The 27221-nt window shown below is 34.4% G+C and overlaps 4 protein-coding genes across 12 annotated transcripts; 2 read left to right on the top strand and 2 right to left on the bottom strand.

Moving 5' to 3' along the window:
* Positions 1 to 169: 169 nt before the first annotated feature.
* TZP (zinc knuckle (CCHC-type) family protein) lies at positions 170 to 5907 on the top strand. 8 transcript variants are annotated; one of them, XM_088488069.1, is made up of 8 exons: positions 170 to 393; positions 581 to 708; positions 1270 to 1626; positions 1801 to 1923; positions 2106 to 4209; positions 4907 to 5022; positions 5168 to 5280; positions 5615 to 5907. In XM_088488069.1, exons 3-8 carry the CDS (start codon positions 1305 to 1307, stop codon positions 5720 to 5722), a joined length of 2886 nt encoding a protein of 961 aa, XP_088344195.1. In that variant the 5' UTR covers positions 170 to 393; positions 581 to 708; positions 1270 to 1304; the 3' UTR covers positions 5723 to 5907. The 8 variants fall into 8 exon arrangements, with proteins under 8 accessions (XP_088344195.1, XP_088344193.1, XP_088344192.1 ...); XM_088488067.1 differs by having other exon boundaries at positions 257 to 393; positions 2103 to 4209; XM_088488066.1 differs by having other exon boundaries at positions 257 to 393; positions 1138 to 1626.
* A 370-nt stretch (positions 5908 to 6277) lies between these two features.
* Positions 6278 to 9756, bottom strand: LOC107643213 (gamma-tocopherol methyltransferase, chloroplastic). The gene is made up of 6 exons (XM_016346799.3): positions 9178 to 9756; positions 8922 to 9091; positions 7909 to 8013; positions 7401 to 7604; positions 7202 to 7304; positions 6278 to 6691 (listed from the first exon to the last, which is right to left on the bottom strand). The coding sequence occupies exons 1-6, from the start codon at positions 9548 to 9550 to the stop codon at positions 6588 to 6590; spliced, it is 1059 nt and encodes a 352-aa protein (XP_016202285.1). The 5' UTR covers positions 9551 to 9756; the 3' UTR covers positions 6278 to 6587.
* A 2393-nt stretch (positions 9757 to 12149) lies between these two features.
* Positions 12150 to 13127, top strand: LOC107640298 (uncharacterized). The gene has a single exon (XM_016343832.1). It carries the CDS (start codon positions 12150 to 12152, stop codon positions 13125 to 13127), a length of 978 nt encoding a protein of 325 aa, XP_016199318.1.
* Positions 13128 to 22545: 9418 nt separating this feature from the next.
* Positions 22546 to 26196, bottom strand: LOC107643212 (gamma-tocopherol methyltransferase, chloroplastic). Of its 2 annotated transcripts, none has more exons than XM_016346798.3 (6): positions 25690 to 26196; positions 25434 to 25603; positions 24247 to 24351; positions 23740 to 23943; positions 23541 to 23643; positions 22546 to 23042 (listed from the first exon to the last, which is right to left on the bottom strand). In XM_016346798.3, exons 1-6 carry the CDS (start codon positions 26060 to 26062, stop codon positions 22939 to 22941), a joined length of 1059 nt encoding a protein of 352 aa, XP_016202284.1. In that variant the 5' UTR covers positions 26063 to 26196; the 3' UTR covers positions 22546 to 22938. The 2 variants fall into 2 exon arrangements, with proteins under 2 accessions (XP_016202284.1, XP_088345141.1); XM_088489015.1 differs by having other exon boundaries at positions 25434 to 25606; positions 25690 to 26173.
* Positions 26197 to 27221: the final 1025 nt, after the last annotated feature.

Below are 27221 nucleotides of genomic sequence, written 5' to 3'. Positions count from 1 at the left end.
AAAAACAAATGAGACTTTGAATCAAACTGAAGCTCAAACACAATACCTAACTGTCCTAATTGACTTCGCCATTTCATTAACAACTCACTCACATTTTGTTTTACTAATCATTAGAACCAACGTTCAGAACTACTTTAATAATGCTTTAAAGAATAGAAATTTGGTTCTCGGTGGAATGGAGTGTGCCACGTGGCAGATCCTCAACCTCTTAATTGCAGAAAAGGCAGAGACAGCTTCATGTAACAGTTTTATTATACTTGGACGTCTGGCTGCTAGAGAAAGAACCTTTCCACTCCATTTCTACTGCAACAACCTCATTCTCTCTCTCTCTCTCTCTCTCTCTATGGGTCCTTCTTAGCTTCTTTCGTACTTTGTAGTTTGTACATCCATACAGTTAGGTATTCTTTCCATGATCCACTTTATCTAATTTTCACTCAAACGCATAAACATATATATACTTGGTTTTCTCACTGTTTTGATGCCGAGTTATTCTCATGGAGAAACTTTGGATACTGGAAAAGTGTTTCCATTGAATTGGATTTCTGATTCTTCTAACTGAATCAACTTACTTCGGTTTCAGGATTTCAGCACAAGGCTTGGGTGATGGTGACCCAGTTTGTTGTCCGTAAATGGAGCTTTGTGATGAGGAAGAAGGATGTTAGAGATGAAAGGCATTCATAAGCTTGCACCTAACAAGTTCACCTTTCGGTATTCACAACCCTTGACATTTAATTTATTTTGATTTGAATACTTGATAACACTCTGTGCTACTTGTTTAGACTCCTAACGTGCTAAGTTCTAACAAAATTTATTGGATTAAACTTCTAAATGTAAAGAATCCAGCCATGCTTGTCCATCAAATCAAAACCAAAAAGAATTCAAATTTTCAGTTAATGGCTTTTGAACCAATTTAAAAATTTCCGTACGAAAAGGGCAAAGGTTCCAAAATGATGCATCTCAAAATTTTGATAAATGAGTAACCATTGATCAGGTCAATTGATTTGGTGCAACTATGTAAGGCTCATTATCATGCGGTGAGGCTAGTTGCCTCCACGTTTTTTACATTGTAACATATATCCTGCACTAAGAATTTTTATTTAAACAAGAAGGTTAATGTTGACTGTAATAATATTTCAGGACCTTTTTGTGAAGATTTTATCCTTCTGGAGATGAATGAAGAAAACGAGAATATAAAACCAAAGACTGATTTAGAACTCTTTCTGAATTATGCTAACCAGTGCGTTTGGAAAAATTTGAAAAATGAATCAGGTGCAGGTGCAAATGCAGCAGGTTCAAGAGTAGACATGACATATGCTGCCACTGACCCTCTATCTGAAATAGTTTGGTCTCCAGAAAACGGTTTATGTCTTAAGTGTGCCGATTCAAGCTTTGCCGGTAAAAATAGTTCTCTTTTTCAGGATGTTGGACCGAGCAGTATGGTTATCACTCCACCACAAATTGTAAACACTGATAAGCCGGTTGAAGATGTTTCTGTAAAACCTATAGCTATCATATGTACTGCCAAAGGTGATATTGCTGAAACAGATACTCATACTCCCGCTATGCATCCAACAAGTGATTCAGGTGTCATGCCAAAGTGTAAAGCCTCTGAAGAAAGTGATACAGGTGAAATTAACATCTTCTAATGCATCCTGTTGTTTCATATAGACAGGAAATTTGTTTTATTGTAATATTTGGATTCAAATAGGCCTTTCTGAAGGAAACAATAATACATCAGTTATCCTAGTTAGTTGCATAGTTTAACTGGGGATTCCTAATTTGCTTCGCGTCCTATACCAGGCTTGCCGAATGATCAAAACAAGAATATAGTGAATCATAATGAGAACAATGCTTGTGATGAAGCCAACATTGGAGCTGATAAATTATCTGGGATAGAGGGAAACAAATTTTCTGCTATTTCAGGTATTGCTGTCATCACCACTTCTCTAGTTCTGTGGTGGAAAGAATCTAGGCATCTCATGGTTTTGCCTTTGCTTTTTCTAAACTCACATGTTAAAGAAAGAAACATCATTGAAACTTTTTTGTTAAAGAAAAATGTGAGTTCATCGGTCTTAAGTGTATTCTGGTTCCTATTTTCCTAGCAGGTCAGGTTGACCAAAGGCCATTGGATGGTTCATTACCTCAATCAGATGCGGCAAAACCAAGCATGGAGCGAAATCCTTCGCCAAGCAGGTGTTCCCATGAAGACACAGCTAAAGGCTCTGGTGTTCCAGGGACTAATATAGCATCTTCCAGCAGAGGCCCTCTAGAAAAACTGGAATCAACTGCGGAGAATGATTTAAGAACTCTCAGTGGTGCTGCTGCTTGTAAGGGGATTAAAAGGAAATCTCCTGATGCCGAACTGATGCGGCTACATGATAAGACTCTTGCAGTTTTGCAGTCTCCATGTAATAGCAAAATTCATATGACAATAAACAAGGGAAAAGAGAAGTCCTTATCGGATGGGGGAGCAAATGTAAGATTATCAATGGAGGATGAGGACAGTCATTCAAGCGTTGAAAGCTGCAACAGCGGTGGTTTTTTCACCAGTTGTAAGAAGAGATGTCACTTTCAACAACAGTTAATGATTGGGAGTAAGAGAGTCAAAAAGCAAATCCAAGAAACTTCTGGTTCTAAGTCCTATGCTAAACAGGATAGCTCATTCATGAACTGGATTTCAAACATGGTGAAAGGATTTTCGCAATCAGTTCAAAATGAATCAAACATGTTGGCACTCACCCTGGCAAATCCAGATCATCAAAATGTAGCACCTGATGAGAGTCTTATTGCATTCAATGCCAATCAAGATCCGGAGCCAAAAAATACTGGATTCAAATCCATTTTTCAGGCCATATATTGTCCAACCTTGAAGAATGAGGTAGGAAAAAGAATGCCTCAAGTGGGAGAGGGTTGTGAAGATTTAGAGCCAGGCAACATGATGCATGGAATAGAAGCTACTCCAATAACCTGTTGTGCAGAGAACAATAAGTCTGAAGCATCTAGTGGGAGAGATAATGCCGGTCCATCCTCACAGCCTACAGTTAAGCCTCTAAGTTATTTTCACAGTCATGAAAGCATAAAAAATGACACAATGGAGAACAAAAATTGTTCCATCTTGGGCCTTAGCAAAGACAAAGAAGAAATGGTGTCAGATACATCTGCAACAAGACATAACACCAATAACACTGATAATGTGTATTCTAATCCTCTCTCTGAGAGAAAGGGAACAGATAACATCTTCAATAGAAGTGATGCTCTACGAAGTCTGTGGATAACTCGATTTTCTCCGAAACTTCCTGCCCCCTTGACTACTTCTGAGAGAGGTGGATCTCAAGTCCCATCAACTAATGTCTCAAAGCTTCCCAATTCCGACAAACATATTTCTTATTTAAACAACTGCAAGACTGAAGAGACAAGAGAACATTCTCCTGATAATGCAGAGGCTCGGACTGCTTTTGAGGAAGATAGTGATCATAAATCAAAGCACCAGTTCATCCCTTTTTCATCTTCTTCAGGATTCAGAAATTCAGAACCAATGGCTTCAATGTTTGCAAAGAGATTAGGTGCCATCAAACATATCATACCAACAAAAAGAACAGATAGTACCACACAGGTACATTTCTTTTGTCTGTTTTGTGGGACAAGAGGTCACCAACTTGCTGATTGCTCAGATATTGCTGAAAGTGATGTGGAAGATTTGCAGAAGAATGTAACTTCATATGGAGGATATTCACATAGAGGATTGGAAGAACCTCCTTGTTTGTGCTTTAAGTGTTTTCAGTCCAATCACTGGGCAATTTCATGTCCCACTTCAATTTCAAAAAGAAAACATGTACCGGAAGTTAAAGCCTTGGTCAATGATAGTTTTCCTACTGGCAAGCATGTTAGCTCCAGCAATGAGGGCAGCGCCAGACTCCGACCTGGTGGAGATGACCAAATCTTTTCCAGCCGTCCTATTGATGCTGAAACTGTTCACCAAGGAAAAAGAAGTTTCAACTTGAAGCGGAAATTGAATGAAATTGCCCCCTCCATGATTGGATTCTGTGCTTCACTCGAGAAATACTGTAGTTCAAGTACAGAGGAAAACAAATTCAAAGAAAATCCTATCATCTCTCCACCCAGATTGTCAAAAAGGCAGATTTCAAACATACCAAAAGGAATCTCTGAGGCTGTTAGAAGCCTTCGATTGTCCCGCACTGACATCCTGAAGTAAGTAATGCAAGCCAACTATCCTATGCTAAAGTCATTTCTGTATTAATACTAGTCATTGTATGGTTTTATGGTTCATGCATGATGCTAAAATGTTAAGGATGCAAGCAACTCTCAAGCCCAGTATTGGTGCTTTCTCATTGAGAGGGGAAATCTTTGCAAACATGAACAACTATTTTGATCTGGAATTGAAAACCATGGCTTGGAAATATTCATTGAGAATAATTATAATCCAACACTTAAAGGATATTTGCAATTAATCTTACACCGGCGAAAATGAAGCAAGCTAACTAAATCAGGAAGTTTGTTAACTCAAAACAAAATTTGATAACCGGATCAATCGAATTATTACACATACATCTTATCAACAAAACAGCAACAGAATTACCAGGTACAAAAATGTGGGTATGAATCAAAATTATACTTTAGGATGGAACAACAGATGAATTAGAATGCTTATAATCTCCCTATAAAACATGTATATTCTAGTAGCCTCTATATTGGTAGTATTTCTTATAGTAAAGTATTCACTGACAATAAATGGATTAATGAACATAACAGGATTGTCTAAATTATATGCATAGAGAGAGAGAGATGAATGTTTGTGATAAGTTTCCACAATTACGGTATCCTGTTGCTACTTATAAGACTAGTGAATCTTTGCAACTTCAATTAACAGAGTGCACTTTTGCATCAGGTGGATAAGCGGTGACCGGTCAATATCAAATCTTGATGGATTTTTCTTGCGGCTGCGGCTTGGGAAGTGGGAAGAAGGGCTAGGAGGAACTGGATACCACGTGGCATCTATAAACGGTATAAGTAAAATTCTCTGCATGATTTATGTTTTATGTCATGATTACTAGTCTTTGGTTATCTTCTTTTTGGCTTAAAAACCATGGCTGCTGTTTTTACGTTTGTTTTTTGGTTTCTCTTCTTTCTTCTTGTGGTGTATCAACAGAGGGCCATGATCAGAGTTCTGAGCAGAATACAAGAAAGTCTCTCTCAGTGAATGTAGGAGGCATCAAGTGTATGGTTGAAAGTCAGTTCATATCCAATCATGATTTTCTTGAGGTAATAGCAAATCAATCCTTTTACAATTTATTTCCACTGAACAATGACCATAAATCAGTGATTGATGCAACTGTAAAATACATAGTATCTCTCTAAGATGATAACTAGTCCACATTGCATCTAGTTCAGTCAGAGGGTCTCATGCTTGTTTATATCTTACTGAGTATTAAACAAAGTTTGCTTTCTGGTATTAATATGGATGAAGACCTATGTCCTACTCTTTTCATTTCATTAATTATGCATGTGATTGCAATGGCAACTCTTAATATCATGAGCTAGTAATTTTTTCATCTGCTTGAAATTCACGTGATCCTGGTGCTCTTCTTCATTGTAGGAAGAAATCATGGAATGGTGGTCCACCAAATCAGAAGCTGATACTGGGGTTCCATCTGAAGAAGATCTTATACAAAAGATTGAAAGAAAGAAACTGTTAGGCCTCTAGGCATGATATAGTTATTAGAACCACGCTGAGTATTATTAAGCTTCTCTTTTCTTCATTTTCTTATTCAATTAACTGTATATCAAAAGGAAGTTTAAGTGTTGAAATGTTGCTAAACTATCATTCTTCATCTTATACAAAGTATATCTCAAGAAATGAAATTAATACAAATATACAATTTCTGTATAGCCGGAAAGTGCATCTGTTAGTTGTTCCTTGCATGTATGTGAACATGTGCCTTTTGTTGAACACAGGCATGTCGCACCACTGATTGTACTTAGTGAAAGGATGGCGCACGTTTATACTGTTTCAGTATATTTTATAGTTCACAGTTTTACACATTCCTTTATTTAAGTATTACACCATCTGATCTTATCTTTCATTCTATCCCACTTTTAATATAATGACAGATATATTATTGAGATTATAATAAAATAATTCACATGTTTATTCCAAAATAGGATCTCTCATTTTTCCTTTTTTTTTTTTTTTTTGCGTCGATGTTACTTGACCTAGGCATTTATTTTTATTTTTATTTTATGCGAATCTTATCACAAATATAGCAAGCATGCAGAATTAGAAGTAATGGTGGTAACAGAAAGTAGTAATAGTACTAATTTCTAGTCCATGTGCTTAAAGAAACTAACAAATAATTGCTTTAGAGAAGCCATATCAGCAGCTGTCAGCAGCTCTGAGACATTGTTGTGAGACTTCTTCATTCTTCACAACCATATCGTAGTTTGTTCTCACAATATTTTGTGTCACTGTTGCACGGCCGCTTCTATGTCTTACTTAATTTAAACTACAACAAAAAAAATGAGATTTTCAGAAGCCCGTTTAATTCTATCATAAACTGATCTGCCCCCTCTTATTCAGGCTTTCTGCACGTAATGATGGCAAACTTAATTAGATCCTTCTTGAATCCTTCTATCATCAATGGCATAGCCAAAGCTCCTTTTATGGTTTTCAATCCTGCTCAAAATAATTCAAAGAAATTCAGCCTAGCAGCAGTATATATTATTCAATGGCAATGGATTTAACGAAAGCATTCTTGAAAAAAAAATAGCAATTTCAGAGGCACAAAATCCATCTATTTTTAGTTTATTTTATTCATTCAACCTCGTTATTCACTTCCCCGAACTTGGAAGACCCTAAAATACCACTAGAGAGAGAGGTGCAACAAATTAATGTCAAATGTAAATTCGATAGAGAAAGAGATGCAACATCTTCGACTTTTAATATGGTTCACACTTCACAGAACATGTAGACCAACCAACTCCTAGAAAAACAGATATTCAGTTCCTATCATATAACGACAAGTTGCAACTATTGTTATATTTATTATTTAATTGAGCATACAGAACAATATTTTAATAGCTACATATTTATATACAGAATATAATATAGAGGTTGCTAGCTAACTAAAGAAATACTATATAATTTTCAAAGATCTAGGTGTAAACAATTACTAATAGCACTTACCACTGCGCAAGAGTGAAGTAAGACCCTTCCATGATAATGCTGACCGTATCACCGCGGGCCAGAATGGAGCAACATAAGGAGACCAATCTTCTGACTTGATGTCCTGGCAAAGCATGGGGATAGGTTAAGTTACATATTAAATTATTTGAAGATCTCAAAGGGTCCATCTTCAATAATTGGACTTGGCTAAGTAATTCACCTGTAATGATAGGGACTCAAGCAATTTAACGTAATCAGCAGTTGAGCACCATGCTGGAAGATAGAAAGCATCACATATCTTCTTCAAGTGTTTTTCTTCCCATGGCTTTAGGGATTCTTCATCAGGGCCAAGATCTCTGTGGCACCATGTTACTATTATTATGGTGGCACCCGGTGCAGCTACCCTGGCCAACTCACTCACAAACTGCAAGTGGGGAGATCAGAATCAAAAGGGAAGAGAAATAGCATTCAAGTTCATTATTCTCCTATGCAAAAACGATGTTTGCTTTGATGGATATCATTTTAAACTAAAATTTGTACGTATATTTCAGTGATTTTATTTTATCTTATTCAAACAAAATTTATTGTCTCAATTTTGCTTTTGAACATCAATTTTGTTTCAACTTAATATAATACTCCCAAAAGTTAAATCAAATATAGAAATAAATATTTAGTTAGTGTTTAATTAAGCTTGCGTCAGAGAAGATAAATAAATGAAGTACAACAACCTTGGCTTTGTCAGGCATGTGTTCTCCACTTTCCATGGACCAAACAAGATCGAATTGCCCATCGGAAAATGGTTGGTCTAAAGCATCTGCCACTTGAAACGAAACCTGTACAAGTAACTCCATTAATATACATCAAAACTTGGATTGAGATTTTGATCTCCAACAAATTTATTGTTCTGAAGTTCCAGAATTAATCTCGTCACACATATTGGTCCTCTCTTTGCTCTTAATAAAACAACAATTAATTCCTTGTCCTCTTCAAAATAATAATGAAACAACCAATTTGATGACTTTCAAAGTAGTAAAACTCTGTTTAAAACTAGTGTTCAATTTGAAATATTTTGTGCTTGTTTGAAATGTTAAGAATTAGAATTCATTTGAGAGGTGATTTTTTTTTGTTTTAAAACAACTAAATATGAATTATTTAAATTCCTTTGAGAATTTTAATTAGTATTTTTTTAATAAATTTTAGCTAATATGATAAAGATATCAATTGTAGTTTCAAAAATTCCATATGCTTTAGTTATTTCAAAAACTTAGAAATGAATAGGTACCGAGACATTTGAACTGCCCAAGTAAAGGACAGTTACAAATAATGAGAAATTAAAAGTAATGACATTCTACATAACGTTAGAATTCCATTTTTTATTAGTTCATAGTAATTAATATATAGAATCAGAGCAAGTGATTGTTGAAATTCACGCGAAAACATACACTTTAAATTTGAAAAAAAAAAGTATGCATTGGAGTACTAATACATATCATGCATCTGATCATTTACAAATCAAACCAAGAGGAGTTTGATTTTCAAATCAATTCTCACACCCCCTCAAATTAACGGTAATGCTAAGGAGATAAAAAATAGTCAAAATTTATTTTATTTAATAATCATTAATTATTACAATAATTAATAAATATTAAATAAAGTAAATTTTGGACTATTTTATATTAAATGTTTTACAAACTCCATCAAATTGAATGTTTACTAAAATAGTAATAATAGATGAATCAACCTTGTTGGCCAAACCCTGAGAAGCAGCAAGAGCATTAGCCCTTTGAGCTTGAACAGGACTAAGAGTAATACCCACGGCAGTAGCTCCAAATTTTTGGGACAGATACCTTGAGCTTCCCCCAATCCCGCATCCAACATCCACTATCTTCTTCGGCCATTTCCTCTCATCCTCTGCTATGTAAAGCAACACACGCACATCAACCAAAACTCCATTAATTAGTTAAATTAATAAACAAATAAAGGAAGTGAGGATTGACCTAAAGGAATAGAAGCAAATCGAAGAGCTTGTTCGATCATTCGGATCTGAGCAGCACGATGATCGGAGAGGGAGACAGTAGAATCGGGAGGGTAAAAGCCATGGTGCATGTGGTCTCCCCAAATATTCTCCCAAATACCAGAGGATTCGTCGTAGAATTCGGCAATACCTTTCTTAAGAACTCCATTCTCGTCAATCACCGGCGGATTCTTCCGCTCCAACTCCATTGCTCTGGCGGAAACAGTTCTGACGAACGAAGAAGAAGAAAGAGAGGAAGAGAACGGGAGATGCCGTTGCGGCGGTAGAAAATTGCGACTGCAAATTTGAGTATTAACAGTTTTAAAGGCAATTGTAGTAGTTGCCGATAAAGCCATGTCCCTGTAATTTTTATTATTAAATATTATTATTACGCCAATTTCTATGCTCTTCTATGGCTCTGACAAGTGACAATCACAGTGGCCACTCTGTTCCATACAGGTCTAGACGAATAGATAATGATAGTCCAATACAATGTTTGTCTATGAGCAGTGAAGAGTGGGGACTACTAATAATTACTTGTCAACAAATACTGTTCATACAAATAACAAATAACAACGAGAATAGATAATAATTCATTTAATAAACAAATAACAACGAGAATCTTGAGAGAACAACGGTAGCTAGAAATGTCAAAATAATACACTAAAAAATCTTGAGAGAACGAGAGAAGGGGTGGAAAATACAGGGAGTGGTAGACTAGGAAATATGACACCGGCAGACATTTCAAAGAGAGAGTTATTTCAATTATTCAGCTGGATGGGATGCATCAATGATATATATTTATCCCGGAAACAGAAAAGTGAAAATATATACATGATTGCTTTCGTATAGTACACAACGAAATGAGGGACATTGAAAGCTATTGTGGAAATGAATCGACAGAGACTGAGAGGTAAGATTGTATTCGTGGAAGAGGCTAAGTACAGAAGAATGCCGGGCGCAGCTAACATAAGCAATGGACGTGCAGAGGAGGACAAGCAAAAAATCGTTACTTGGCAGCCACGTAGAAAAGTAGATCAGAATGATTCTGTGTCACCTGGGAATGAGCTACGGAAGAAGGAAGTTGACAAAGACCCGCATAGAAATGGATGGACGAAGAAAGTGGAAGTAGCAGTGGCAACAGAGAATTTGGATTGGTTGCAGAGGAGTCTAGTCGGGGGCACGACCAAAGCTATTAACTTTGGTTCTCTAAAGGAAATGATTGCGAAGAACGTGCCTAATGTTGTTCAAGTGCGAGAAATGGGTGCATACAAAGCACTTCTGACCTTTGATAGTGTTATGCATGCTGACGAAGCTTACACCTTTAACATGAATAGCCTCTTGCATTTGTTCCATAGAGCGTGGCGGTGGGAGGAGTCGAAACATAGTGAAACTCGAAGGGTGTGGCTGGAATGCTTTGGGGTCCCGTTGCATGCTTGGTCAGTTAACACGTTTAACACGATAGGAGGCCAATGAGGTGAAGTGGTTGGATGTGCCAGAGAAACAGAAGCGTGTAGCTCTTTGACTGCAGGTCGTGTGCAGATTGATAATTGGGAACGGATGTGATTCAAGAGTGGGTTCATGTCACAATTGGTACGGGAGGTTTTGATGTTCTGGTGAAGGAAGTTGGACATGAGGCGTGTAATCTACTTTGCACCGGAAAATTTGAGGGTGAAAGGCTAGGTGTACAAGGGAACTCCAATAGCATAAGGAACAGCGCCGGTATGAATAGATGGCAGAAGCATGAAGAAGCTTCATTGCATGAAGAAATTCAGGACGCAGAGCGGTTGATGATGGTACCACGGGGTGAGGAAGAAGACAAGGGTAGAATTGTAATTCCAGACACAATTTTGAATGAATGGAGTAATGACTCTGCATATCTTAATCGTGGGAAAAGCGGAACGTATCAAGCATTTACTAAAGATAATTATGATTCGCATGATTTGGGGGAAAGAACTGTTATGATTTATGAGGAAGGTTCAGAGAGAACGGTAACATGTGAACTAAATGGGCTTGGAAGGAGGTCCAATAATGCAAAACAAAAAATGCCTTGCTTAAGAAAAACTTGGGCCAGCTGCAAGAATAGGACTCAGGAGGACAACCTGGATAGTTTGGGCCCAATACGCAAGGTTTATGCAGATAGGGTTCAGGGGCCCGTGGGGGATTATCCGGGTCGGATCCCGATTACGGAAGCGGGTCACCTTACTCCTGAGTGTGTTTGCGCAGGAGAAGGACGCAGCGAGTTCGGCGGTATCTCCTTCGGTGGTAGTGCTGTCGCGATCGACGGGGATGGTCACAAAGGGGATGGGCTCGGTCTGGATCTGGGGAGCCGGTTGACTTGCGATGGGGAGGACCACCTCCAACCCAGCGTGAACGATGCTGTTGATGACGATGGGAGTGATGTCAGCGGCGGGGACGAGAGGCTTGTAGCTGCGGTCGCCCTTCAAGCTTGTGGCGGCTCTGACCAACAGGTAGCGGGAGTAGCTCCAAGTGGCGAACCTTTTGTTTTTCGCAAGGCTAGAGGCTTGATCTTGAATGATGGTGACACCAAGGGGAGGCATGGGTAGCTGAGAGCCAGGACGGAAAATGATACCCTGAGAAAACGAATGCCTGCTAGGGATCAGTGTTGTTTGCAAACAGGTAGGAGGATGGCCTGCAGTCATGTTGAGGATGCCATCGAGGGGGATGACCCGGGCATGAGGAATTTGGAAACGAGGTGGAAGCCAGTGATAATCAGCAATCCAAAATGGAGGAGCAATTGTTAGAAAATAAGAAGACCTGGGAGCTGGCACAAGAGTCAGGAGCGATATTATACAACGAAGAAGATGATATTATGGCAATTCTTCAAGCACAGAACGAAGAAATAGCTCGTAAAAGAAAAGTGGCAAAGCAGAGAGCAAAAATGAGACGATGCAGACCCAAACATACAAAACAGGTGTGTAAAAAAACTTTAAAATGATATTCAGTTCATGGAATGTTAGGGGGTTAAGGGGAGATGGAAAGTTGAAGATGGTGAAGGACCTAAAGAATAAACATAGGTTACAAATGTTAGGGTTGATTGAAACTAAAAGGCAGATAGTGACGAGATTTGACATTGCAAGAATATGGGGACAAGATAGTACAGGATGGGAATATGTAGGTTCTGATGGTGCATCTGGTGGACTGTTGCTAATGTGGGATGAGGTGGTGTTTAAGCTAAATAATTGCTACAAGGGAGAGAGGTGGTTGTGTGTTGAAGGAGTAATATTAAAAAATAGTTTCAACTGTGCGTTTATCTTGGTATATGGTGCACATGATAGAGATGAGAAGATTCATGTGTGGGAGGAGTTGAGCTATATTGCGGGGTTATGTCAAGTTCCTTGCTATTTTATGGGAGACTTTAATGAAATAGTTCATGTAGAGGAACGGAGAGGTACTACTGGGTTATCACCGTCTGCGGAAAAGTTTAAGTTTTGGATACAGGACATGAACTTAGTGGATTTGCCACTCACTGACCGGAAGTTTACATGGTTTTGCGGCCTTTCTTGTAGTTGCATAGATAGAGCTTTCGTTAGTTTGGAATGGCTAGAAGAGTTTCCAGAGGCACATCTGCAAGGTGGACCAAGGGGTTTGTCTGATCATTGCTCTATAATAGTGGAGGGTAGGAAGCTGAGAGGAGGTCCGAGGCCATTCCAGAGCCTTGATTCGTGGTTTACGCATGAGGGTTTTCTCAGGATGGTTAAGGAGGAATGGAGATGTTTGGGGGAGTTACAGTTCACAAATAAATTGAAGGCTCTGACAGGCCCGTTGGGCAGATGGCATAAGGCCAATTTTGGTGACAGAGATAAGAAGATTATAAAGTTTGAGGAAGAGATCAAGAGGATTGATGATATGGTTAGCAATGGAGTGTATGATGGAACGCTGGAGGCTAGAAGAAAGGCGTTGGTTAAGTGATGTGAGAGGTAGTATGTGAGAAAAGAGGTACATTGGAAGCAGATATCTCGATCTTGACACGTGAATGATATGGACAGAAATACAAGATACTTCCATAATATAGCCTCAACAAGAAGGGAGAAAAATATGATTGATACTCTGGTGATTAACGGCAGACTGGTTAGGAATCAGGCTAGAATAAAGATTGCTATCAGAGAGTTTTACAAGGATCTATATCATCAGGAAGACTCTCCTATTATGGGGTTCAGAGATGGTCTGGTAGTTCAAATAGGTGAGGAGGATGCTACGGCTCTAGAGGTGTGTGTTGCCGTTAGCTGAGGAGATCAGAAAGGCTGTGTGGGATTGTGAGTCATCTAAGGCGCCAGGTTGTGATGGATATAACATGAATTTCATCAAGATATGTTGGGATGAGATTGGGTCTGAGTTCACGGAAGCAGTGATGGGATTTTTTCAGACATCCAGACTACCGGTGGATTCCAATATTACTTAGGTGGCGCTAGCACCTAAATTCATAGGTGCGAAGGAGATTAAAAACTTGCGCCCTATTAGTATGGTGGGGAGTGTGTATAAGGTTGTCTCAAAGGTGCTAGTTCGGAGATTGAGATCAGTGATGGCAGCATTAGTAGGAGAGACTCAGAGTGCGTTTGTACATGAAAGAAAAATCCATGGTGGGGCGCTTATTGCGTGTGAAACAGTTAACTGGCTTAAACTGAGGAAAAAAGAGGATGCACTAATCAAGCTTGATTTTCAAAAAGCATATGATAGGGTCAAGTGGAGTTTTGTGAACATCGTGCTGCAAAAGATGGGGTTTGGACATAAATGGAGAGCGTGGGTTATGGAGTGTGTAGATACTGCGTCTATGTCGGTGTTGATAAACGGTTCACCGTCTAAGCCGTTCAACATGGAAAGAGGTTTGAGACAAGGTGACCCGCTTTCTCCATTCTTGTTTGTATTGGTTGTGGATGTGTTGCATCGAATGATTGGAGAGACAGTGAGGAATGGACGTATATCACCTTTGCTAGTTGGCAGAGATAGTTTAGCGTTGTCACACCTTCAGTTTGCTGATGATACTATCCTCTTTTGCCCACCAGAAAAGGAGACTATTAGGAATTACCAACGGCTTCTGCGGTGCTTCGAGTTGATGTCAGGACTGAGCATTAATTTTGATAAGTCCAGCTTGATTCTAATTAATTGTGAGGAGCAGTGGGTCGAGCGTATGTGTAACTTGCTGGGTTGTAATGGGGACGCCCTCCCAGTTAATTACTTTGGAATCTCTCTAGGAGCAAATCCGAGGTTATTGAAGACATGGAAGCCTATAATAGATAAGGTGGAGGAGAAGCTCAGCTTGTGGAAAGCTAAGGTGCTAAACAAAGCTGGGAAGTTGGTGCTTATCAAATCAGTGTTAAATAGTTTGCCAATATATTATTTGAGCTTGTTCAAGATGCCGAAAGTTGTTGCTGAGAAATTGATCTCTTTGTAGAGAAGATTTCTATGGAGTTCGGAAGAGGGTAGAAATGGTATGGCATTAGTAAGGTGGGAAGTGGTGCAGGTGCCGAAGAAACTAGGTGGGTTGGGAGTTGGGGATGCTATGGTTCGTAACACAGCGCTGTTGTTTAAGTGGTGGTGGCGGTTTGCAAAGGAAGAGTGTCCACTGTGAAAGAAGGTGGTCTGTTCTTGTAATAATCTGAACCCCAATGTGTCACTATCTACTAAAGTGCTGCCTAATAGAGGAGGACCATGGAAGGATATTTGCCAGTTGCAAATCATGAATCAACACTTAAGGGATAAGATGGTTGCAGGCTTGTCCATGGAGGTGGGTGATAGGCGTAGGACTCGCTTTTGGGAGGACGTATGGTTGCTTGGTGGATCTTTGAAGGATCGCTTTTCGAGACTTTTCTCTGTTTCAAACCAATGTGGATCTGTTATAGGGGAGTGCGGGTTTTGGGATGGGTTTGAGTGGATTTGGAACTTCCAATGGAGGCGAGAACTCTTTCAATGGGAGTTGGAACTTTTGAGTCAACTGCATGAGGCTTTGAGACCTGTGAAATAAGTACATAACAGAGAGGATAAAGTGGTGTGAAAATATGATAGGCTAGGTGTATTTACAACTAACTCATTTGTGTAGGTGATGCAGGAGGAAATGCTCCCAGAGGAGGTAACTAGCTACAGCTTCACTAGGACTGTTTGGAAAGGGCTGGTTCTACTAAGAGTGGAGCTGTTTGTCTGGTTTGTTCTGATAGGAACCGGTTTGGAATCATCAGTCAGGATGATATTATTTGTGTTTTTTGTAATAATGATGTGGAACATGTACATCACTTGTTTCTAGGTTGTGCATTTGCTTGGCAGGTGTGGAGTGCTTGGATTTCAGCCTTTGGCAGACAATGGTCTTATTCGGGATCGATGAAAGAGCATTTTCTTAGCTGGACAAAAGAACCAAGGAGGATGGAGGAGCGTAATCAAAGGCTGAGGTGCTTCTGTGCGATAGTCTGGAACATATGGCTGAAAAGGAATATGAGGATTTTCCAGCACACAAGCAAAGGTGTTGAAGAAATTATCAACATGACTTCGAACAGTGCTAACGAGTGGAGCGGTGTGGATCCCTTTAGTTGTTGATGGCTATGTCGGAGATGATATAGGGACCATTTTTGTGTTGTGGTTTTTGTTAAGATAGTTTTGGTTTGTGTGATTCTGTTTGCTCCACTTTTATTGTGTTGAGCTGTTTACTTTAAAAAAAAAAAAAACAAATACTGTTCATACAATTGAATGAATTGACTCAACAGCCTAGATGTTTTCGAGTTCAACCTCCAGGACTCTCTATTTAAATCCGCACCCACAACCTACATCACTTAATTACCGTACTTAAAGAAATGTAAGTTTTAACTCATTTTAATTAGTAGAATGGTCAACTCACTCATTCAAGTATTAGAATTTAAATTTTATTTTATATGTAATATTTTATTGATTAATAATAAATTATTAAATTAAATTTAAATTTATTTTTAATTTATCAAAAACAAAATAAATCGAGCATATGTTGTGCTCATTCTTTCACTGTAGTTTAACGTAGACAAATATAAACCTTCTTGGCTACTCATCTTCACTACCGGCTTCATTCGCTTTCAACAGTAACTATAGCTAGGCATGAGGCATAATCTCCACCACAAGTACATGTACGTCCTTGTAATAATAATGATATTAAATCATATTGACTTTTGAACTTAAAATTTTGATTGATGAAAAAATGACACTTTTCTTGTTTCAGTGAAATGTTTAAATAATAACAATAATAAAATTTTATAAACATAAATACATGTTATTTTAATTTAAGATGGTGTATTTTATATATATATGAGAGAAAGAAAGGGTTAAATGTTGTTGATTAATTAACGATGATAGAGGAGATCTTAAATCCGGTAGGATTACAAGTAACGTAAAGTGTTGCTGAAAAGTGTAGACAATAGAGTTATGATTGGTAATGAATATGATAGGATAAAGTTTAAACTCTACTCTAATTTTATTTGTAAGTTAAAATTTTTATTAAAATTTTATTCTATTTTATTCATAGATTGAAAATCTTTTAACCATAATCTTATTCGTATTCTAAAGTTTCAAATTTTATTCTATTTTATTCTATCTGTAAAAATATTAAATTTTTTAAAGTAAATATAAAATTCAATCATTTCGAATTTTATACATATTAATAAAATAAAAAATAAAAAATTAATATTCTAAATTACTAAATTAACTAATTATTTTAGTAGTTACTTATTTATTATAAGTCATTACATGAGAGAAATTGTAGGTTTAACTCTCATCTCGTTCACTATATACTTAATTTTTATAAAATATGAGTTATATATGGATGCGAATAGAGTAGGATAGAGTACACCCTAAATTTATACCCTACCTAAACCAATTTCTACTTTATCCATAACGAATCGGATAATCTACCATATTCGAACGAGTTAAGCCGAATTAGATATCTGCAAATAACGTATGAATTGTCAGTTCTAAATAAAATTTCGCTTTTCATGGCGAAAGGATTAAACCACAAAAGTATGGCCATATTACAAATTTCCATTTAAAAAGAGACGTGTAGGAATTTTTTGTTGTTATAAAATCTCTTAATTAACAATTTAGCATATCTTGATGGCCGTACACGAAAAAACAGATTTTTAAGAATTTATATTTAGAATAAATTAAATTTTTTTAAAAATATCAATAAATTTTTTTAAAAATAATATATCATATTTATTATTTTAAAAAATTTTGTTACATTTTTTTTAAATTAATCAATTTAAAATGTAAATTTTTAAAAATGTATTCATTATTTTATTCTAAAATAAATTGAGTCCCACCAAAACCAGAGCACGTTTCTCGTGTGCTATCGTGAACGCCAAATTGAGTCCCACCTACATTGTCTTGCTCTATGCCTTATAAACACGTGTTGTCCTTTTCCAAATTTTAAGTTACATATAATAAATAATAATAATAATATAATTTAGGTTAGATTTAGATGAATTGCAAGGTTTTGAGAACTAGATTCGTTATTAAATTGTTTTAGTCATTGATTTATTAGTTTAATTGGTTCAATTGATAGTTTAACAAAAAAAAATATTTTAAAATATAATAATAAATAAATTATAAATATATAAATATTAAGTTGAGGGTATAGAATAGTATAAAATTTTTTTAATAGAGTAGTGAATTATTCTTTTAGAATAACAATTAAATACACATTGTAAAAAATTAACATCAAAATACTAATAATAGTTTAAATACTCAAATTTTATTTTTTACAAATAATTCATATATTGAAGATGTAAATATATGGTACTTGGATAATGTCTATAGTCAGTGGTGGAGTTTGAAAAAAAATTTTAGAGAGACCAAAAATCTTAATAAAAAATTATATAATAGTATTTATATTAAAATAAAATTTATAAATATAATTATTTTATTTTTAAATTTATTATTAATATGTAGGATTATATAGGGTTAAGATTAACAAAAAAATAAGTTTGATTTTGATTAATAAAAAATTTTGTTTAGGTTAATAAGTCAATTTGATTTTAAATAAAAAATTAATTTAAAAAAAATTAGTTTTTGCACATAAAAATCTATTTTTGTTTAGAAAACTAATTTTTTATCTAAAAACTGATTTTTCTTTTTAAAAAATTGATTTTTTATTTAAATGATATAAAATCAATTATAACTTATAAATTATTTTTTAACATTTTAAAAGATTAATTTTAAAATATTAATTATTCTTTTTATCTGTCAAAACTCAAAAGTCTCAATATTAATTATTTTTATTATTACGTTTATTACAATTTAAATAACATAATACAACAAAACAAAGTCTTAAATTTCTAATAAAATAAAATTATCAAAATTTATTAATGTAAACAATGTTATACTATAATGACATTAAATTTGTAAAGTTGATTTAAAAATAAAATAATAAATTTTTATTAATAACTGATATTACTACTAATTATATTATAATTATTTTTTATTCTAAAAATAAAATAATGCATGAAACTGTATGAGAAGCTAAATATAATTTAGTGTTAATTCTATAATGATATTTAATTTGTAACGTTGATTTAAAGATATGTCACTTGTTATTGATTTAAAGATATGTTATTTGTTATGTCAAATAGGATAGGATAAAAAGTTTGAAAGAATGGTGAAAATGGACATGAAACTCAGATACATAAATTGAAAGTATATCAATTTAATCAAACAAACTAATTTTATTTTTTTTAAGTAGAATTACTAATATTTTTACAAAAATTTTGGGAGACATGGCTCCCTTGCCCACACAAAGCTCCGCCACTGCCTATAGTAATCATATGTTTAGTAGAAAGGAGTTATTTTTTTCATTAGATGATTTAGTTAAACTATTATTGAAGTTTAGTGATAGTACAAAGATCTCTATCGAAATAAAAAGGGCATATATCAATTAGATTTAAAAATAGTTCTCTGAGTTATATTTCTGATGTTTTCTATGCTTCTGAACTTGATTACAATTTGCTGAGTATAGGACAATTATCTGAGAAGGGATATAAGATGAAAACATATCGTAGATATTACACTGTGTTTGACAACAACGGAATGTTCATAGATAAAACAAAGATGACTTCAAACAGAATGTTTCCATTGAAAATTCAACATTTTAATCTCTCTTGCATGAGTTTTATAATACTTTATCATAGCTAGTTGTGGCATATGCGGTTTGGACATTTTCATTTTTCTAGTCTAAACTACTTATCAAGAAAAAGACTTGTTTATGGGCTAACACGAGTTTTGTTCCTAATTGTGTTTGTAAGATTTGTCAATGGAAAAAGAAGCATAGAAATCTATTTCCTATAGAAAAGTCATGGAGAGCCAGAAAATTACTTGAAATTGTGCATTTAAATCTTTATTCTATTGAAGTTTCAAGTAATAGTGGTAGTAGGTACTTTTTCTTTTATTGATGACTTTAGTAGATATACATGGGTATATTTTTTGAAGCAGAAATCAGAAGCATGTGATATCTTCAAGACATTCAAGGTGTTTATCGAAACAAAGTAACTATAAAATCAAAATTCTCATAATAGACAGGGAACAAAATATCTTGTATGTTCAGAATACTTTAAGCAACACAAAATTCATCACCAACTAATAACCAGATATACTCCTCAACAAAATGGAGTTACTGAAAGAAAGAATAGAACCATCATGAATATGATCAGATGCATGCTCAAGTCAAAACAAATGTATAAAGAGTTTTGGGCAGAAGCAGTCGCAACAGCAGTTCATATTTTAAACAAGTGTCCAACAAAAAGTGTTCGTGATAAAACTTCAGAGGAAGCTTGGAGTGAAAAGTGACCTTCCATTCATCATTTCAGAGTCTTTGGGTGTATCACTTATACCCACGTGCCAGATCAATTAAGGAAGTAGTTAGATGACAAAGGTGAAAAGTGTATCTTTATCGGCTATAGCACAGACTCAAAAGCATACAAATTGTACAATCCAGAAATAAAGAAAGTAATCATCAGCAGAGACGTGACGTTTGGCAAAAAAGTTATATGGGACTGGGACACAAAGATAGAAAAGTAGTCGATTGTAATTTTAAATACATGTGATGATGAAGAAGAAAGACAACCAAACACAATTGAATAACCAGAATCATCTAGAATACCTCAAAGAGAGCGCTGACTACCTGCTAAATTAGCAGATTATGAAGTTGGCAATGACAACGATCCATTCGATGAAGAAATCATAAATTTTGCTCTAGTTTCAGATTGTGTGAGCCGTTGAATTTTGAAGAAGTCTCTAGAGACAACAATTGAAAAAAAATAATGGATGAGAAAATTCATGTCATTGAAAAGAATGATGCATGAGAGCTGATAGATTTACTAGCAGATAAGAAGATGATTCGAGTAAAGTGAGTTTATAAAACTAAGTAGAAACCCAACGGTGAAGTTGATCGTTTTATGGCAAGATTAGTTGCAAAGGAATTCAAATAAAAGCCAGGTATCGATTATTTTGAAGTATTTATTTCTGTTGCTAGATTAGACATTATTCGTATGATTATTTCACTCTCGACTCAAAATAAGTGAAAGATACATCAAATAGATGTTAAGTCTGCGTATGCTTATTTCACTCTCAGCTTAAAATAAGTGGAATATACATCAAATGGATGTTAAGTCTGCATTTCTAAATTGCACTTTAGAAGAAGAAGCGTACGTTGAGCAATCTGCAGGATATGAAGTTCCTGAAGAAGAAGATAAAGTTTTCAACTTGAAGAAAGTTTTGTACGGGTTAAAGCAAGCACTAAGAGCATGGCACAAGAAGATTGATTCTTATTTCACTCAGAATGATTTTAAAAGATGTCCATTTGAACGTACACTTTATATCAAGTTCATTGAACCTGGAGATATCTTGATCGTGTGTCGTTATGTTCACAATTTAATCTTTACTAGCAATAATTTGAAGATAATTGTAGAATTCAAAAAGGCTATAATAAAGCACTTTGAAATGACGGCTATGGGCTTGATGTCTTATTTTCTAGGCATCGAAATTCTTCAAAAAGGATGATAGAATTTTCATTTATCATAAGAAATATGCAGATAATATTTTGAAGAAATTTCAGATGGAGTATTTAAAGCCAGTTCCTACTCCAGTTAAAGAAAAGTTCAAGTTGTTGAAAGAAAATAAAAGAAGAGCAGTAAATCCTACTTATTAAAAAAGCTTGATTACAAGTCTGAGGTATTTAACTGCAACCAGACCAGATATTGTATTTTGGAATTGGATTGCTTAGCAAATTTATGGAGGAGCCTTGCACTAACCATTTGCAAGTTGCAAAATAAATTCTTTGATATATCAAAGGTACTTAAAATGATGGTATTTATTATAAAAATACTAATGAAGTAAATATTGTCGGTTACACTGATAGTGATTGGGTTAGAGATATTGAAACAAGGAAAAGTACTTCAAAATTTGTATTTCATCTTGGTTCTACAGTAGAAGCAAAATATATAGCAACAGTAAGTTGTGCACCACAAACAGTTTGGAGAAGAATTTTTAAAGAATTGAACGAGAAACAAAGTACTCCAACAACGATATTTTGTGATAACAAGTAAGCTATTGTACTTTACAAAAATCTAGTATTCCATGGGAGATCAAAGTATATTGATATACGGTTTAAAAAAAATTAGAGAATTGGTAAATGAAAAAGAAGTTGTGATCGAGGATTGTCCTACTGAAAAACAAATTGCAGATATATTTACAAAGCCGTTGAAGACAGAATTATTTTACAAGTTGAAGAAGATGTTTGAAATGATTAATTCTGTAAATTTAATTTAAGGGATGTTAATTAAAAATTTTAAATCAACTTGTATAATCTCATATGAATTAAAATTTTTATATGGATTAAAATCTTCATGAAACATAGTTAAAAAATTGAAAAAACAAAATTTTAGTTGAATACCATAATTATCTATTTACTAAAAGTTAATTGTATTGAAAATTTGAAAAATTATCGATAATATTCAAAGAGCATTTGCCAACTAAGATATTTGGTTATTAAATGATGACAGAACCAAAGTTTGCAAGCTGAACGAGACACTTTGCTTCCTAATACCAGTTATCTCTCAAAGTTATTAGAAAACACTAACACTTGAAAAGTCAAAGCAAGCTCTACAAGTTTCATTAATCACCGCCAATATATACAACTAATTGTTAAAAATTATTATTTTAGTACTAAAAATTGTCTATATAAAGACACCTATATCTTATGTAATTTATGTTTCTAAAATGAAAGTATGTTATGAGAATTGAGAATTATTTCTTCATTTTTTTTATTTTATGAGTGTTAGTAAGTTAGAAAGATGAAAAATATGATAATACCATCTATGTGAGTGAGTAATTTTAGGACCAATAAATTGTAGCTATTATACTTACATCTAGACATTTATTTATATTTTTATTTTATGCGAATCTTATCACAAATATAGCAAGAATGCAGAATTAGAAGTAATGATGGTAACAGAAAGTAGTAATAGTACTAATTTCTAGTCCCTGTGCTTAAAGAAACTAACAAAAAATTGCTTTAGAGAAGTCATATCAGCAGCTGTCAGCAACTCTGAGACATTGTTGTGAGACTTCTTCATTCTTCACAACCATATCGTAGTTTGTTCTCACAATATTTTGTGTCACTGTTGCACGGCCGCTTCTATGTCTTGTTTAATTTAAACTACAACAAAAAAAATGAGATTTTCAGAAGCCCGTTTAATTCTATCATAAACTGATCTGCCCCCTCTTATTCAGGCTTTCTGCATGTAATGATCGCAAACTTAATTAGATCCTTCTTGAATCCTTCTATCATCAATGGCATAGCCAAAGCTCCTTTTATGGTTTTCAATCCTGCTCAAAATAATTCAAAGAAATTCAGCCTAGCAGCAGTATATATTATTCAATGGCAATGGATTTAACGAAAGCATTCTTGAGAAAAAATAGCAATTTCAGAGGCACAAAATCCATCTATTTTATTCGTTCAACCTCGTTATTCACTTCCCCGAACTTGGAAGACCCTAAAATACCACTAGAGAGAGAGGTGCAACAAATTAATATCAAATGTAAATTTGATAGAGAAAGAGATGCAACATTTTCGACTTTTAATATGGTTCACACTTCACAGAACATGTAGACCAACCAACTCCTAGAAAAACAGATATTCAATTCCTATCATATAACGACAAGTTGCAACTATTGTTATATTTATTATTTAATTGAGCATACAGAAAAATATTTTAATAGCTACATATTTATATACAGAATATAATATAGAGGTTGCTAGCTAACTAAAGAAATACTATATAATTTTCAAAGATCTAGGTGTAAACAATTACTAATAGCACTTACCACTGCGCAAGAGTGAAGTAAGACCCTTCCATGATAATGCTGACCGTATCACCGCGGGCCAGAATGGAGCAACATAAGGAGACCAATCTTCTGACTTGATGTCCTGGCAAAGCATGGGGATAGGTTAAGTTACATATTAAATTATTTGAAGATCTCAAAGGGTCCATCTTCAATAATTGGACTTGGCTAAGTAATTCACCTGTAATGATAGGGACTCAAGCAATTTAACGTAATCAGCAGTTGAGCACCATGCTGGAAGATAGAAAGCATCACATATCTTCTTCAAGTGTTTTTCTTCCCATGGCTTTAGGGATTCTTCATCAGGGCCAAGATCTCTGTGGCACCATGTTACTATTATTATGGTGGCACCCGGTGCAGCTACTCTAGCCAACTCACTCACAAACTGCAATTGGGGAAACCAGAATCAAAAGGGAAGAGAAATAGCATTCAAGTTCATTATTCTCCTATGCAAAAACGATGTTTGGTTTCATGGATATCATTTCAAACTAAAATTTGTATGTATATTTCAGCGATTTTATTTTATCTTATTCAAACAAAATTTATTGTCTCAATTTTGCTTTTGAACATCAATTTTGTTTCAACTTAATATAATACTCCCAAAGTTAAATCAAATATAGAAATAAATATTTAGTTAATGTTTAATTAAGCTTGCGTCAGAGAGGATAAATAAATGAAGTACAACAACCTTGGCTTTGTCAGGCATGTGTTCTCCACTTTCCATGGACCAAACAAGATCGAATTGCCCATCCGGAAATGGTTGGTCTAAAGCATCTGCCACTTGAAACGAAACCTGTACAAGTAACTCCGTTAATATACATCAAAACTTGGATTGAGATTTGATCTCCAACAAATTTATTGTTCTGAAGTTCCACAATTAATCTCGTCACACATATTGGTCCTCTCTTGCTCTTAATAAAACAACAATTAATTCCTTATCCTCTTCAAAATAACAATGAAACAATCAATTTGATGACTTTCAAAGTAGTAAAACTTTGTTTAAAACTAGTGTTCAATTTGAAATATTTTGAGCTTGTTTGGAAGGTTAGGAATTAGAATTCACTCGAGAGTTGAATTTTTTTTTCTTGTTTTAAAACAACTAAACATGAATTACTTGAATTGCTTTGAGAATTTTAATTTTTATTTTTCCAATAAATTTTAGCTAATGTGATAAAGATATCAATTGTAGTTCCAAAAAATCTATATACTCTAGTTATTTTAAAAGACTTAGAAATGAATAGGTACGGAACATAATGATAAATTATTAAAACACAGTTACAAATAATGAGATATTTGAACCGCCCAAGTAAAACACAGTTACAAATAATGAGAAATTAAAAGTGATGACATTTTACATAATGATAGAATTCCATTCAAAAGCTTTTTATTAGTTCAAAATAATCAATATATAGAATCAGAGCAAGTGATTGCCGAAATTCACGCGAAAACATACACTTTAAATTTGAAGAAAAAGTACTCACAGAAAAAAATGCATTAGAGTACTGATGTATATCATGCATCTGATCATTTACAAATCAAACGGTAATGCTAAGACAAATTAATAAATTTACAATAATTAATAAATATTAAATAAGATAAATTTTAGACTATTTTTTACTAATTTCTTTTGATTACCAAACATTTCTAAAATTTTAATTCTATTCTATTAATATATTAGAATCATTTCAAATTAAAGAATTAAGTTTTTTTTGTATTAAATTAAAATAATTTCAAACCATAGAATTAAATTTCAAATAAAAATAAATTCTTATTTTAGCAAAAATAAAATTCATTTTTTTTTGTATTAGATGTTTTTCAAACAAACTCTAAATCTAATTAAATGTTTACTTAAATAGTAATAATAGATGAATCAACCTTGTTGGCCAAACCCTGAGCAGCAGCAAGAGCATTAGCCCTTTGAGCTTGAATAGGACTGAGAGTAATACCGATGGCAGTAGCTCCAAATTTTTCAGACAGATACCTTGAGCTTCCCCCAATCCCGCATCCAACATCCACTATCTTCTTCGGCCATTTCCTCTCATCCTCTGCTACGTAACGCAACACACGCACATCAATCAAAACTCCATTAATTAATTAAATTAATAAACAAACAAAAGAAGTGAGGATTGACCTAGAGGAATAGAAGCAAATCGAAGAGCTTGTTCGATCATTCGGATCTGAGCAGCACGATGATCGGAGAGGGAGATGGTAGAATCGGGAGGATAAAAGCCATGGTGCATGTGGTCTCCCCAAATATCCTCCCAAATAGCAGAGGACTCATCGTAGAACTCGGCAATACCTTTCTTAAGAACTCCATTCTCGTCGATCACCATCGGATCCTTCTGCTCCAATTCCATTGCTTTGACGGAAACAATTCTGAAGAACGAAGAAGAAGGAGGAGGGGAAGAGAGCGGGAGATGCCGTTGCGCCGGTAGAAAACTGCGACTGCGAATTTGAGTATTAATAGTTTTAAAGGCGATTGTAGTAGTTGCCAATAAAGCCATGCCCCCTGTAATTTTTATTATTAAATATTATTACGCCAATTCCTATGCTCTTCTATGACTGACAATCACAGTGGGCACTCGGTTTTATATAGGTCTGGAAGAATCGATAACGAATCCAGTCCAATACAATACTTGTCTATGAGTAGTGGGGACACTTAAAAATTTTAGATATAGAAATAGAATAAGTGATATATTTTAATATTATAATTTTTGATATTTTTTTAAAATTGAGTTTAAAAAATTAAAAAAATTTAGAGTATACGTAATCAAATTTCTGTAACTCTTAAAAATTAGTCTAATTTTAATTCTTTAATTTAAATCATTCCATATTTTAAAAAAAATTAAAGTAATTCACAATTTAAAAAAATATTATTGTTAATTTAATATTAAAATAAAAAATGTGCAAGTGGGGACTACTAATAATTACTTGTCAATAAATAATTTTGTCCTTCAAATTCTTCGTACAATTGAGTGAGTTGACTTTGATATGCTAGATCTTTTCAAATTCAACCTCCATAGCTCCTACTTAAATCGGCATCCTCAACCTACACCACCTAATTACAGTGACTAAGAGGGATTTAAGTTTTAACTAATTTTTATTAGTAGAGTACTCAATTCACTCGTTCAAGTGTTAAAATTTAAATTTTATTTTGTATGCAATATTTTGTTGATTAATGATAAATTATTAAATTAAATTTAAATTTATAGTAAATTAATTTTAAATTTTTAATTTTTAAATCACGTTGTATAAAAAAAGTATCAATAGAAAAAAAATTGTTTAACTTTGAAACTCTGTAAAGTTAATAAGATTTTAGAAAAGAAAATTTTTCTCTATTCAACTTTGAAATTCTGTGAAGTTGGATATTTAAAAAAAACCACAAAACAGTCTTTGATAATCATCTCAAAAACAACGAGATCCTTGACAAAAATAAATCTAACCCGACCCCTGATAATTACTTCGAAAGGACAACGAGACTCCTGACAATGTTGTTTTTTTTACACAGGAGCTAATCAGTCCCAAAAAAAAACAGGACCAGATTATGTGTTTTTTTTTTTTGGAAGTCTCGCTGTCCTTTCGAGGTAATTGTTAGGAGTCGGGTAGGATATTCACTCAAAAAAATCATAATGATCATGATATTTCCGAATCATCAAATATCTT

The sequence above is a fragment of the Arachis ipaensis genome, chromosome B5 (assembly GCF_059453495.1).
Source record: "Arachis ipaensis isolate K30076 ecotype BB chromosome B5, ASM5945349v1, whole genome shotgun sequence".
Taxonomy (NCBI): Eukaryota; Viridiplantae; Streptophyta; class Magnoliopsida; order Fabales; family Fabaceae; genus Arachis; species Arachis ipaensis.
Note: the sequence above shows the minus strand (reverse complement) of the source record. Positions and strands in the feature narration are given on the sequence as shown.